Below are 15,573 nucleotides of genomic sequence, written 5' to 3'. Positions count from 1 at the left end.
GAGAGCATTGTGGAGTGGTGGGGTCATGTCTTTGACCAGCCAGATAAGTACCCCTCCCTGAGTGCAATGGTTAAATGTTGCCTCTCCATCTTTCACGGACCAAGAGTTGAGTCGTCTTTTAGTTAGATGAATGATGTAATTGACCAAAGGAGTGGCAACATGAATGTACCAACATTTAATGCAATCCAGATGGTCAAGTACACCCTGCGGTCCAGGGGGAAGACAGCCATGCAGCTCTTCAGAAGGGACAATGTGAAGTTTGGGGAGGTGGACAGAACACTATGCAAGAACATCAACTCTGCAGCAGCCACATACAAACACCAGCAGAAGATGAATCAGAAAGAAAAGCAGCAGCAGCAGAGCAAGCTCAGCAGGCCTAGAAACAGAACGCTGAAGAAGAGAAAAGGGTGAGGCTGAGACATGTGGCAAAACAGTGAAAGTGGGCCATGGAGACACTGGTGGTTCAGGCAAAGAAGAAAAAATTAGATCTGGTTCTGAGAATATTACGAACTGTAATGTGAATGGTTATCTTTGCCAATAAAACGTATTAAAATCTGAATTACAGAACATTGTATTGGCTGTCAATCATGATTGGAAGAGTAGACAAGTTAAGTTACAGCATGTCCACCATCTCTTGTGGGGGTTATGCATTAAGCCATTTGTGGTGCCCTTACCACATTGTGCCTCATATACTGTAAATGTTAGTCCCAGTGACAGGCTGGCATGAAATGGCTTGCATAATACTTAGTAAGGAGGCCATAATAATTTTTTACTCATGGCTGAAGCTAAGTTTCTCCAGCTCTCCCCAGGTTGGCAAAAAAAGCATCTCAAAATGCATCAGATTGATGCTTTAAAATATGGAATATTTACATTTTTCTTACAAATACAGGACTGTATTTTATGTGCTTGTAAAATGCATTTAATTTGATTCATGCAAGCTTCAGGTATCAGGTTATGATATTCATTAATTAACCAAACACAAATATTATATGAATAAACAAATAGAGTTCATGTGTGTACAAATATCAAGGCACTTCTCCAGTCAAATTTCCTGCCAATGCAGAAGTAAAAATGAATGTTACAATGTAACATGATGGCAGATCTGATTATAAAATCAGTAACTAGGATGTTAAATGTGTACATGGTTTACATATATTTTTCAGGTTCTCAGGCTTTACATGTTCAGTCATGTGTGATCATTTTATATGCATAAAATAGCTTTTGACTTGTCTGAGTAGATTTAAAGGAGCGAAGTGAAAAGCTCAAATGTATCAGTTTCTGTGTGAAAAGGTGAAAATGTAAATGTGAAATGTGCACTGCTTTTGACAACAGAGAAAAAGAATGACACTTGTGCATTAATAAGAGAAAAGAAATACTTTATTGATAAAGCTTTAGTGGAAAAGTGTGAAAAAAGACACTGAATAAACAATTGCTGGGGATTATGTGGTCATTGAAATCAAGATATTTTGAATATTCATGGCTCAGATATCAGATATTATTCTATGAATGTTGTCAATTCATAGAATATTAAATGTTGAAATAAATAAAAAGAATGAAAAAAAGAAAATAAAAAAGCCCAGTCGTGCATGACATAACATAGTAACTGAATGTGGGTCATTTTAGACCCATGTTGTGCATTAGAAGAGGTTAGCTTGTGCATTAAAGGGTTAAATTCAACTCTGAAATCCAAATGACTAATTTCTTGAAATTACGGGCCTTTGTATGAAATGACATCCAAGAAATTGGCCTCCTGAAGGTTAATGGGAAATTCAATTTTAATAGAACCTCAATATTAGTGTTGAGGCTGTCAATGTCAATGTTGAATTCACAGCATACATTACATTAAAACAGATATTTTTCATAAACAGTGCATTTTCAATGTAATGCAATTCAAAGTTGATTAGAAGAAAAAATAGTACTGGTTTGAATATGAAGTCCGTTCTGGTGCTTCATCTGACAATGAAATCAGAAAAATCATTAAGACAATTTACAAGCAGTAACACACAATAGACATCACACTGTTGTTTCAAAAAATATATTTTTTTTTTCTGGTGAGAAATACTAAGAATAATTTTTATAGGGTCTTTGAGGTCTTTTTAGACCCACACGACGTTTGCTACAATAAAAAAAAAAAAAAAAAGTTATCTTTGTCCAAATGTCATGAAACTTTGTATTGTTCATAACACTTTCTAGATCTACAAAAAAAAAAAAAAAAAAAAAAAAAGTTGGTGTAGAAAAAAACTCACACTCAGGGTCTGATGACAAAATATGACCCCAGGATACAAAATGTAATTTTGTAGCAAAATAATTGTTTAAAAAACAACAACAAAATGTATTTTACTCAGTTTATTTATGTTTTTACTTCATATTTGTGCAGTTTTTGGAGGATGTATCATATATTTTAAATTTATATAAATAAATAAATATTTTGTTGAGTAGGTTTTTATACAAAAACAGCTTTTTATGTAAAATTCACTTTATAAAAGACCCACATTTCTAATTTTTTATTCATGGGGATAACATGGATAATTTGACATGGTTTAGTGTAAGATTTTTGCCCATCTTTTGTAAAATGCAGTTATAAAAGTAAAAAAAAACTATCACTTTTACCAGTAGATGGCAGCAGAGCTCCACTATTTGCTATTTGACTGATTGAAAGAGAGAAAAGATATCTTTTCACAAGTATTTTTCAGTTGGATTCATATCTAAATATTATGAAATCACAATTATGACAATAAAAATTATTTTTTGTCAAATGTTAGCATTTTTTGTACTGAAAAAAATAGGTTTTTCAAAAATGTTGATGTTGAGGATGATTTTTTTCCAATTTCTAAGCAGGGTTTCATCATAATGTAACAATATTGAAAAAATGCTAAACTTTGACAAAAAGTAGCTTTTATTGTTATAATTGTGATTTCATAATATTTAGATATGAATCCAACTGAAATATGCTTGTGAAAATATTTCTTTCAGTCAGTCAAATAGCAAATAGTGGAGCTCTGGAGCCATCTACTGGTAAAAGTGAGTTTTTTTACTTTTATAACTGCATTTTCCAAAAGATGGGCAAAAATCTTACACTAAACAATGTCAAATTATCCATGTTATCCCCATGAATGAAATTTAGAAATGTGGGTCTTTTATAAAGTGAATTTAACATAAAAAGCTGTTTTTGTATAAAAACCTATTTTAAAAATATTTTAAAATTTATTTATATAAATAAAAAAAAAAGATAAATCCTCCAAAAACTGCACAAATGTCGAGTAAAAATATTAATAAACAGAGTCAAATAAAAAAAATAAATAAAAAAAATAAAATAAAAAATTATTTTGTTACAAAAAATTACAAAATAACCTCAAAGAAGTCTCCAGAGACTGCACAAGGCTTAAAGTGTGCTGACTTATGTGCTGATATTGATTTACACACTTTTCTGTTCTCCAAATTCACTAATCTAATTTTAGCTCACCTGCAAAATACCTGAACCTCACACAAAACGACAACTCTGTGATATGCGTCAGGTATAGCGATGTTGACATATCGTCCCTTAATTGGCTTAAATTCAAATGTTTTTGTTACTCCAAATCCAATGTCCCAAACTGTTGCAGCCCTGTGGATACACGGAGAAATAGAAAGAGACAAGGAAAAATGAATAGGGCATTGTTGTAACTGATAATTCACTCATAATTCACAAAATATTGATTTTATATGAGCAATATCACACTCGTAGCCGTGCGATATGGCCCAATTTCAGCATGGCTGTAGGCATTAACAAATAATTTTTACAGAATCCAATAAAGTTCCACACTCAGCAACCTAACTTTCTTTGAGTGCGGGAAGAGTCTGTCATATTTAACAACATGCTTTTATGTGGCAGTAGCAGCTACGTGCTTTGTGTCTGCATAGTGATATATATTATTAATTTATTATATTATACTCTTAGAAGTAAACAGAATGCCTTTAAAAAACTGCTAATTGTGTTTTATACTGGGGCAAGCAAGAGAAAAACAAGAAAACATCACAGTCCTTCTTACAGCTGATTGTTGTTGCCATTGTTTTCTAGGCTGTTGCCAATCCGGATTTGCGCTTTGGATAGCCCTGCTGAACAACAGTGTCTGTGAGTAGTGATGGCAACCTTGGATATGGTGTAGACGTTCTTCAAGTCAACTCTCCACCAGGGTGTATCTTGTCTGGCAGTATGACTGCATGACTTATGAAATATATCTGTGTCAGTATTTCCATCTACAGCATGTTGGGCCTTTGCATAGGTCTCTCCAAATGTCGGAGATGTGGAAGATTGGACAGCTTGACCTCCAACAGCAAGATTGCCTGTTTACCATGACAAAAAAAAAAAGGAACACATTTTCTCTTATTGTCTTTTCTTTTGTCATGCTGAGTTAAATCCCAATATTATAGGCAACAGTGTGGTCATCGACGTAAAATGATCAAATGTGTAAGAATGTTATTTGTAACTGAGTGTTTTCAGTAAAAGATTAAACAAAGTTCACTCACCTGGAACACAAGTGCTATCTTCCGTTTCTGTTGACAACAACAGTTATTTAGATATTACTATGTAGGTCTACTGAATAAATTAAACCACAGAATAAATTAAACTGCAGAATACCTGCAAATACTTCAACCTCACACAAAGTGAGAATTTTATACATCCCAGGTAGAACAATGTTGACATATCGGCCCTCAATAGGCTTAAACTTGTATGTTTCTGTGCCTCCAGATGGGATGGACCAAACTACTGCAGCCCTGTAGATGAACACAGACAAATAAAGAGAAAAAGTTACATATCACATTGTTCAAAATATAAATTTTGTCTTTTATAAAGAAAATGCTTCTATTTGAAAATAAATTTTCATATTGCATATTTGAATTTTCGTATTGACATATTGGCCACGTTCACACTGTCAGTTTTTGGGATTGACAACCGCATTTACTTACAGGTGTGAGTCTCGAAATGTCTTATTCACACAGCAACTTACAGAAGCGTCTGGAGCACTGTATGAACGTGCAACGAGAGTCAAACCTGTATTCTCTTACTAGTAACCATGACGACAGTGACCAGCGTAATATTAAAGATGGTGACATCCATAAAACTGAAAAGTCTCATCACTTTTGACGAGACAAGAGTCCAATTGAACCACGAGTTCATCCATTAAAACGTCATTAACCAAGAGCAGCATGTAAACACGCACTAGCCGGAGTCTTTAGCCGTGACTAGGTGTCCAGTCCTTTTCCGTTCACACAGCGCGGATATTCCGAGAATGCGGTTGTGAATCCTGAAAATGTATGGGTGTGAGTTCGGTTATAAAATGTGGTTGTCACTCCTGTAAATAACCGTACTGCGCGTGAACGTAACCGTATTAAAGGATTAGTTCACTTTCAAATAAAATTTCTGATAATTGACTCACCCCCATGTTATTCAAGATGTTCATGTCCTTCTTTCTTCAATCGAAAAGAAATTAAGGTTTTTTGATGAAATACCAGACGAGGAATAAGGGTCTTATCTAGCGAAACGATCGGTCATTTTCTAAAAAAACTACAAATTTTATACATTTTAACCATAAATGCTCATCTTGAACTAACTCTCTTCTTCTTCTCTATTTGAATTCCAGCAGTGTAGACACTGCTAAGTGTATTACTGCCCTCCACAGGTCAAAGTTTGAACTAAATTGTCATGCACAATATGCAAGTGCAAGTATATAACAATTAGTTCAAACTTTGACCTGTGGAGGGCAGTAATACACTTAGCAGTGTCTACACTGCTGGAATTCAAATAGAGAAGAAGAAGAAGAGAGCTAGTTCAAGATGAGCATTTATGGTTAAAATGTATAAAATTTGTAGTTTTTTTAGAAAATGACCGATCGTTTCGCTAGATAAGACCCTTATTCCTCGTCTGGTATCGTTTAAAGCCCTTTGAAGCTGCACTGAAACAGTAATTTTGACCTTCAACTGTTTGGTGCCCATTGAAGTCCACTATAAGGAGAAAAATCCTGGAATGTTTTCATCAAAAACCTTCATTTCTTTTCGACTGAAGAAAGAAAGACAAACATCTTGGATGACATGAGGGTGAGTAAATTATCAGGAAAATTTTATTTGAAAGTGAACTAATCCTTTAAGGACTCAAATATGGGACTGACAACCGTATTCTGCTGCTGTGTGAACGTGGCCATTGATAATTATTGGTAAAATATAGCAACAATCACATTTAAAAACAAACACTTTATGGAATACATAAATTTATATAAATTCCTGTTTTTCTTATTTCTAGTATATTTCACAATGACTGATTTCTCACCATTTAATGTACAGTGACAGATGTTGGCTTGTCAAAAAACACAATTGTTTGATCCGCATTACCTACCTGATCCAGGGTATATAAATGTTTTTTCCTTTCAGTACATAGCCGAAATAATAAATGGGTATGCTCAGCTCTTTGGCGATATCCAGTGCCTTCAGCTGAATGACGGCTCTGGTTTATGGGCAACCCCACATTTCTTTTTTCAGCTACTTACAGACACACTTGCCTAACGATTTCTTCGAAGCAGACGATTTCAGGATCATAATAAGATTTTCTTTGACTTAGTCTTTAAGGGCTCGCCATCTTCTAACATAACACTCTGACACAACATATTTCTACTTAATGATACTTGTTTGTTGACTTTGCTCAATATTGTTGCGGGTGCATTATTGACATATTATTATTATTATTTTTTTTAAATAGTATTTTTATTAGAATTTTACATTTTACAAAAGGCAAAAGAAAACAAAAAAGACCTTTAAAAAATATATACGAATCAATGAGTGATAACATTAACAATACAAACAACAATATAAAAGATTATTAATAATTATTAATATCATCAACCATTAATAATAATATTTAAGAAAGAAGAAAAATAAAATAAATAAATAAGAAAAAAAAAATAAATAAATAAATAAATAAATAAAAAGACTGAGAACCAGGGCGCATATGCAATTCTGGTAGTAAAGCACAAACAAACAAGCATTCAGTAGAAGTCAGAGCAGACAGCATATTATGTCTTACATTACTGACCAGAGATAGCATTTAACTGGTTAAGATGATCCAGAAATGGTTGCCATATACTGTAGAATTTATCAAGGTTACCCATAATTCCATACTGGACTCTTTCCATATGCAATATTCCAGTAAGATAAGTCAACCAGGTCTTGAACTGAGGAACAGTATCTTTGCCCTCTGCAGATTTACACCGATCACATGTAGAAGAAATGTTTGGAAAAATCCTGTGCAATTTAGATTTTGAGAAGTGCAATCTATGCATCACCTTAAATTGAATTAACTGATGCCTAGAATTAATAGAACAAGAACGAATCCTGCTAAGGCTCTCCTCCCATACTTCATCTCCGATCTGTAAACCTAATTCGTCCTCCCAGGCAATTTTTAAAGAATTCGTAAAAAAAAAAACTAACTTCTTCAGAAAACACATTTACAAAATCTGAAATCAAATGTTTGGAATCAGGTGAGCCCAACAATAGTCCATATATCCTTCTGCCCTCCAGCAAAGACTCAAAATGGCGTACATAATTTCTGATCTGTAAATATCTGAAAAAGTGTGTTGTGGAAAGAGAGAACTTCTCCTTCAATTGAGTAAAAGAAGCAAAATGTGTATTAATGTATAAATCTTCCAAGGTAACTATACCACTCAACCTCCATATGTTGAATGTTGCATCTGAGAGAGAAGGGGGAAACGCGATATACTGGGGCAAAAATAGCAGTGTCAGGTAACCGGCATCCCTTCTTAATTTGGTGCCATATTTTCAAACAGTTTAAAACAATAAAATTATCCACCTTGACAGATGAAGGCAATACAGAAGCAAAAAAGAGAAGTGCTGGGAAGTGCTGAGAGAAGTGCTGGGAACTATTTTTAATGCCATTTTTTTCAATAGAGACCCAGGGGGGAACGTCAATTGATATTTCTGTTTTATAATCCTCCTGCCAATAAACAAGGGCCCTAGCATTCGCTGCCCAGTAATAATGCAAAAAGCAAGGCAGCCCTAGCCCACCTTTCTCTTTTGGTTTTTGTAAATGAATTTTTGATATTCTGTGAGCTTTAAAGCCCCAGATAAAAGGCAGGATTACCGAATCTAATGATTTGAAGAAAGCTTTGGTCAAAAAAATAGGTACGATTTGAAAGAGATATAAGAATCTGGACAAAGAGACCATTTTAACAGCATTTATACGGCCTATCATAGAAAGAGGAAGAGTCCTCCATTTGCCAATGTCTTTCTTAAGATCCTCCAATTTCTTAAAGAAAATTCAACTTAAAAATTTATTTAGGGTTTTTGGGCAGAACAACTCCAAGATACTTAAGTCTGTCTGTGATTTTGAAAGGGAGATTGTGTAGGAATTCATCATCAAGTTCAGCACTTAAAGACATGAATTCACTTTTCTGCCAATTAATTGTATATCCATGACTGTACCAAAAGATTTTATAAGATCTAACAGTAAAGGCATTGACTGCTCAGGATTCGACAAAAAGAGGACAACATCATCTGCATACAAGGAAATGTAATGATCTACATTTCCCAGTCTTACAGGCTCGATAGATGGATGGTTTCTAATACTGATCGCAAGGGGTTTGATCGCAACTGCAAAAAGCAAAGGGCTAAGGGGACATCCTTGACGTGTTCCACGATGTAATAAAAATGATTTAGATTTTTCTTGATTTGTGAGGACAGCAGAGGTTGGGTAAGTGTATAGTGTTGTAATCCATGACACAAAACGACTACCAAACCCACATTCTTCCATAACCTTCACCATATAGGGCCATTCCAACTGATCAAAAGCTTTCTCTGCTCTAAAGCCACTTTAGAGCCTTTCTTATATTTATGGTACATTAATCTTCTAACATTAAAAAATGAAAATCTATTAGGAACAAAACCAGTTTGATCCGAATGTATAATAGATGAAATGTATTTATTTAACCTATTGGCTAATAATTTTGTAAAAATTTTAATGTCAGAGTTAAGTAATGCGATAGGCCGATAAGATGAAGGCTCAGTCTCATCCCAACCCTCTTTCAGTATTAATGAAATATTAGCATCATATAACGTGTCAGGGAATTTTTGAATTTCAAGAGAATGAGAGAACATCCTCATTAAAAGGGGAGCCAACTTTTCAAAATATTTTTTATATAATTCAATACATTAACATGTATTATTGACCCCCCCCCTTTTTTCCCACCCTTATATTCAGAACAATACGGTAATATATCTTTCCCCCTTCTGGAGTAAAATGAGAGAGAGCAATCCTTACAGATGATTGTTGTTGCCGTTGCTATGCAGGCTGTTGCCAATCCGGATCTGCGCACCTGATATCCGCTCTCCACAACAGTCTCCGCGATTAGCGATGGTAACCTTGTTTATGCTGTAGACACCCATTAAATCCACTCTCCACCAGGGATTATGCTCACTGTTGGTATGAGTGCATGACCCATGAGCATAATTTGAATTACTGTTTCCATCTACTGCATGTTTAGCCGATCCAAGGAAAGAGTCTGTAGAAGACTGGACTGTTTTTGCTCCAAGAGCAATATTCCCTGTTTTATAAATTAATAAAATAAAATAAATTACACATATTTTTTGTCTTTTGTTGTGCTGAAATAAACCCCACCATTATGGGTAAAATTATACAAAGCTTATGTTATCAGTATGATGCATTAATTAAAATTTTTGACGTATTTGAATTCTTAGTAAGAATATTTGCTATATGTAAACACTTTGAACATTAAGAAAACTCACTTGAAATGTCTTCTGTATCTTCTGCAAAATAAAAAATATCACATTAATACACTCAGAACCAAACTGAACCACAAACTAGAATGAGTCGGTCTAAGTTTGGTCTCTTTCCTCTCACACTACTAGACAACAATCAGACATTGCACAGAGAATGCTGTCATGAGCCTGTTTGTAGCCTTCAGCACCAAAACACACAAGCTATAACACTAACAAATGTACATGAATTATCCCAAACATACCTGTCCAATCAGTGACACACAGGCCAGGCAGCAGCGCAAGCAACAAAATCACCAGTACGTTCATCCTGACCTCAGAAATAAGAAAACGGCATGTTATGTCAGCATATGGAGAAATACGTCTCATCCTCCTTTCGACAGGAACAGGTCCTATAATATTCCTAATAATATTATAGAAGAACCTTGTCAGATCTGCATGACATATAGTAGTAATGCCCCTTTTGCAGCTTGTTATCCAGTCAAATATTAGCAATAATATAACAGTTTTATACCTTGAGAATAGTCAACTTTTTTTTTTTTTTTGTATCCAGGTTGATGCTGTCTTTCAAACATTTGCATGTTTCACTTGCAGTGAGGACTGAAGCTGATCCTTACCTGTCACCTCCTCAGGTTGTGTAGTTGAACCTCAGATCAAAAGAGTGGAATGAGTGGTATGAACACATAAGTGTTTGTTTGTGTGGAGGATGTGTTGCAAAATCAGATTACTGCTTTTGAAATGACTGGGCTGTACTGACTTCTCTTCTGAATGAGTATGGGAAAATAACACCCACTTCTGTTTCAGCAGGTTGCATTCAAGGTAAGAAAATCTTCTTGAAAATCATCTTATCTGCACAAGCAGCTTCTGTTATTGCCACAAACACTAGTGACATGCAGAAAAATAACAGCATTGACAAACGTTTGTAGAACCCGTAATATGATTACTCTCAAAGGGCATTTCATTCACATCTGATGCACTGTTGAATATAAATGAAAATGTGATTAAAATGTATTTTCTCATTTGTTGGGAAGTATGTCATAGCAGTCTGTGCTGCATGTCTGTTATCTTCCAATGTTGTGTGACCAGAGAGCAGCTGACCCAGATGAGAGAGACAGGAACTTGTTTTTGTCAACTTGTACTATATGAATTGTAAAGTAGATTGTCATTTTACAGTTATTTTATGGTTTAGTATGTTACCGTAAACACTGATCTCCCCCAATACAGTATTAATTTTATTTGTGCAGGTTTTTTAAAAAGGTCTTAAAAGCCTTAAAATTGATTTTTCAAACTCCCTTATGTACCCTGTGCAGGTGAACAAATCTGTAACAGTCACTGCCTGTCACAAGGTTTATTGTATTTATGGTTGCTATGTTCTTCCTGGACTCTAGGGGGAGATGGAGCATACTCATTATGGTATATAACAGGAAACAGGAGTAGAGTAAATGGTAGGGTCTGTTTGGTGCCTCATGGGCTGCGTTCCAGTTCGGTTTTTAAATGCCCTTCCCTCGCTAACTTCACTCAGTCTCGTTGACTCGGATGTACGTCATTGCTTACGTTGCACGAGTGCCCACTTCTGGCGGAACCTTTGTATGGGCTGAACTGGAACGTCTTAAGCCCTTGATCACTTGGAAACCGCAATGGAGCTGATTTATTATTTATTTTTTTCCCCATACAAAATTGTTTAATACAGCATTCTATATGTATATATGTGTGTTTTAAATGTTTTAAAAAATAATTAGAATATCATAGAGTTGTTTGTGGTGGGGTAAATTAAACGCAATATGCGGTGACGTCACAATCGTGTTGCATTGTGGGTTATGGAGCTGCCTGAAGTGTACATATGAAGTAGACTCGCTCCCTCGGTCAAAATCGAGGGAGCGAGGGTCTGTCCATATAAACTTCCCTCGTCCACTTCACGAAGTGGAACGCACTTCAAAATGGCGGCAGGGATTCCCCCGAGGGGAAGTGTTTAGGGAAGTTCGCGAGTGCGTGTCTAAAACCGAACTGGAACGCAGCCATGGTTGTTTGCTACCTGTTCACTACCTGTTTGCCTAATCCTGTTTGAGAAACTGTTTGTTTCCTGCTCAAACGTAAGTTTAATGTTTGTATCATTGTGATGAACTTGCATGGAATGTATTTAGTTTAATTGGTATATTGTTTTCCCTTCATAGAGGATTTTGCTGTGATGTAGCTTTTGCTAATCAACTATGGCTACCTCTACATGTTTACTTGCACACTGTGTTGCTGAAGCCACCCTTGGTTCAAGTGTGAGATACTGAAATTGACCAGACATTCAAGCATAGGACAACAAACAACCTCATCAACTTCTTCGTCATCTGTATCTATAAGTTCTCAAACATCTGTTCTGGACAATTTTATTCCTTATATGCACATACACTTGCCTTTGATGAAATTGTTGAACTGTATACGCATGTATAGTTTTGATGACTGGCGGTATATTGTGTATTGTGAATAGTGAATGTGAAAAATTTTTTGAATACATGCTAAATGAAACTGCACTCTTGTTTGTACAAGACTTTATTTATTAATAGACCTTTCTTGTAGGGCTGCACGATTAATCGCATGTGTTTGTCATGCGTGTCTCGTCAGTAAAGCCGGTTCTGTGATTAGCGGTAAATGTCCATCACCTGCTTTCAAATGGAGCGGCACTTAATATACTTATATATATTTAATATACATATAATCGAAGGCGATTCATCTGCGATTATGAACGCGATATTGCGTAGCTTGTCCGCGAACTACGGCTCTGTATATTAAGTGCCGCTCCATTTGAAAGCAGGTGATGGACATTTACAGCTAATCACAGAACCGGCTTTACTGACGAGACACGCATGACAATCTCATGGGATTAATCGTGCAGCCCTAGTTTCTTGCACAAAAGACGATTCCCCCTTAACTCTTGTAGCTTGACCTGTGCAAAGTAACTGGGATGGTTATAAATCATTTTGAATATTTTTAATGCCTAACAATTACCTTATTCGTATAATTTCATTTAATTGCAAAATTCATGCATATAGTATTCACTGTCTATTTTAATGTTTTAATCAAAGAATGATTTATTTAAAAAAAAAAAAAAAACTAAAATCGGTGTGAAATGTTAAAAGCAGCAACTGGGACAAGAGCAAACTTGTCCCCGGGCAGAGGATCTCTTATCTCGGTATGGAACTGGACTCGGTCGTCCAGACTCACCTCACAGAGGAGCGCGTCCAGTCATTGTTGAACTGCCTGAGTTTGCTCAAGTGCAGGACAGCGGCCCCACTGAAACAATTTCAGAGACTCCTGGGGCATATGGCATCCGCAGCCGCAGTCATGCCACTTGGATTGCTTCATATGAGGCCGCTTCAACACTGGCTCCACGACCGGGTACTGAGATGAGTGTGGCAGCGCGGTACATTCCGTGTCCCCGTGACACAGAGCTGCTGTCGCACTCTCACCCAGTGGTTGGACCCTTTGTTCCTCCTCTCGAACAAGTGTCCAGGCATGCTGTGGTCCACACAGATGCCTCTGCCACTGGGTGGGGGGCCACATACAACCGGCATGCAGTGTCAGGTCTGTGGACTGGGGCTTCATCTGCATTGGCATATCAATTGCCTCGAGTTGCTAGCAGTACGTCTTGCACCTGTCACTCGACCTGCCACAGATATACGTGCCTGTCATTCGATATACGCGCCTGTCACTCGCCCTGCCACCCATGCCACTCGACCTGCCACGGCTATACGCGCCTGTTACTCGACCTGCCATGGATATGCGCGCCTGTCACTCGACCTGCCACCCATGCCACTCGGCCTGCCACGGCTATACGCGCCTGTCACTCACCCTGCCACAGATATACACGCCTGTCACTCGATATACGCGCCTGTCACTCGGCCACGGATATACGCGCCTGTCACTCGACCTGTCACGGATACCCTGGTGAAAAAAAATACACTTCTATAATGTACTTAAAGTGCTCTGTTTTCACGCACTAATTTCGTACTTAACATAGGCTACTAAAAATTCTTTAGTACTTCTTAAGATAATCTTAGTCCACTCAAGTGTGCTATTTTGAGACACCATGAAATATGAACTAAAATGTGCTTTTAATATACTATCTCTGTATTTATAAAATTTATATAGTTACCACTTGTAGTACACTATGGGTTCAAATGTACTATAAGCGGTATTTAAATATAATATATTTTTTTTAAATACAGAGATAGTTAGTCACACATATACAGCTATGGAAAAAATTAAGAGACCACTCCAAGTTCAGAAATCAATGTTAAGTGGTCTCAATTTTTTCCATAGCTGTATTTATAGTCATTGTTTTTTTGTGGAAAGTTATGTTGTTTTTAGCTTTTGTCTGTACAGTATGTCATTGTTTACATGCAGGACAGAAATGAAAATGAAAATAAAACCACTTGAACTTAAATAGAAGACCAAAAATAAGTCCATTACATATATAACATAAACAGTTGGCCTATGATTAATTGTAATTAACATAAAAAAGTTGTTCTGCTGAGTCTAGTGGCGCCGGGGAGATGTATCCTATTTATGCACGACAGCGCGGTACAGGCTTATGAGAATATCGCTCTGTAAAAACAACAAAAGAGTAGGCCTAGCTTAACTAGAGGCCCAGAGTGTATTGACCATGAGTGCATAACCGTGACACGTTCAATGCGTGCGCACTATCTAGTAAGTGGACCTTCCAATGTTCAAAACACTATTCCGAATGGACACAGGAATCGGGCGGTTATTTTGTGACAAAGAAAGTTTATTTTCAGCAGTCTTTAAAAAAAAAAAAAAGGCCTATACCTTTTTAATAATTATTTTGATTATTAAAAATTAGTCTTTGTCAATGCAAGCTATAATAATGTGGGGTGTGAGAATAGGAGTTTCGAAATTGCAGTAAAACACATTCTGTCCAGTTGATTCACTGATGATTGTCCCAACTATAAAACATTTCTCCTTCTGTAAATAATGTACTTATACTTAAATATAGGCCCAGCTACATTTATCCATGTGTTAAAAGGTGCCGTCACCCTCCCCCCCCCCCCAAGTGTACCTACTGTATGTCACATTTTGTAACCTCGAGTACCCTGAAAGCTAGTTATTTGATTGGTGTAAGTGCGTTGACTAGTTTAATTTGATTGGTCCAACACTGTCACCAACGCCGTTGGAGGCAGCTTCAATGAACTTCGAGGATCATACATGCAGGACTATCATTGTCAGCGTAAGTACATTACCTTTGTTCTGATGTAAAAGTATATTGGCATCATTTTTCTTTTTTCAAATATATAAAATTACTTTTGATATATGCGGTGTTTAATGGATCTAAAAAAAAAAATCTGTATGTCATTCTCTTTATAGTGGCACTAAACTTTTTTGTAGTAGGTATTGACACTTATTCGACTCAGATATGGAAGGTAAGCAAAGTTATACGCTTTATTATTTGTTTTGCTTTTTTAATTCCTTAACAGTGTGTTCGCACATCCTTTTGTTAATCTAAAAAAAGCTTTGATTAGTAGCCTAGCATAGGCTATCTTAAAGGTCTTATAATGCACGTTTCAAATGATTTACGTTTACACTGCCCTAAAATATATTAAATCAGTGCTGTTGATATCTGCATATACTGTATTTTAACTTAAGTTTGTACAATTAAATGGAAAGCAGTTGCTGAGCTTTGGTGTTCATGAAAAACGTAGAGGTGATGCATTTGTGGTAGGCTGCTCAGTGTGTTAGTGAAACTCACGGATCAAATAGGCTAATGAAGGTTACAGAATCAGGACTATA

At 36.3% G+C, this 15,573-nt stretch overlaps 1 protein-coding gene across 3 annotated transcripts; it reads right to left on the bottom strand.

Annotated features, from left to right (window-relative positions):
• Nucleotides 1-1,412: 1,412 nt before the first annotated feature.
• LOC137025030 (fucolectin-1-like) lies at nucleotides 1,413-10,451 on the bottom strand. Of its 3 annotated transcripts, none has more exons than XM_067393045.1 (9): nucleotides 10,398-10,451; nucleotides 10,026-10,090; nucleotides 9,790-9,810; nucleotides 9,305-9,587; nucleotides 4,619-4,755; nucleotides 4,507-4,533; nucleotides 4,029-4,323; nucleotides 3,464-3,604; nucleotides 1,413-1,953 (listed from the first exon to the last, which is right to left on the bottom strand). In XM_067393045.1, exons 2-9 carry the CDS (start codon nucleotides 10,087-10,089, stop codon nucleotides 1,950-1,952), a joined length of 972 nt encoding a protein of 323 aa, XP_067249146.1. In that variant the 5' UTR covers nucleotide 10,090; nucleotides 10,398-10,451; the 3' UTR covers nucleotides 1,413-1,949. The 3 variants fall into 3 exon arrangements, with proteins under 3 accessions (XP_067249146.1, XP_067249145.1, XP_067249147.1); XM_067393044.1 differs by having other exon boundaries at nucleotides 10,026-10,095; nucleotides 10,398-10,432; XM_067393046.1 differs by lacking the exon at nucleotides 10,398-10,451 and adding an exon at nucleotides 10,295-10,368.
• Nucleotides 10,452-15,573: the final 5,122 nt, after the last annotated feature.

This window comes from Chanodichthys erythropterus, chromosome 8 (genome assembly GCF_024489055.1).
Source record: "Chanodichthys erythropterus isolate Z2021 chromosome 8, ASM2448905v1, whole genome shotgun sequence".
NCBI lineage: Eukaryota > Metazoa > Chordata > Actinopteri > Cypriniformes > Xenocyprididae > Chanodichthys > Chanodichthys erythropterus.
Note: the sequence above shows the minus strand (reverse complement) of the source record. Positions and strands in the feature narration are given on the sequence as shown.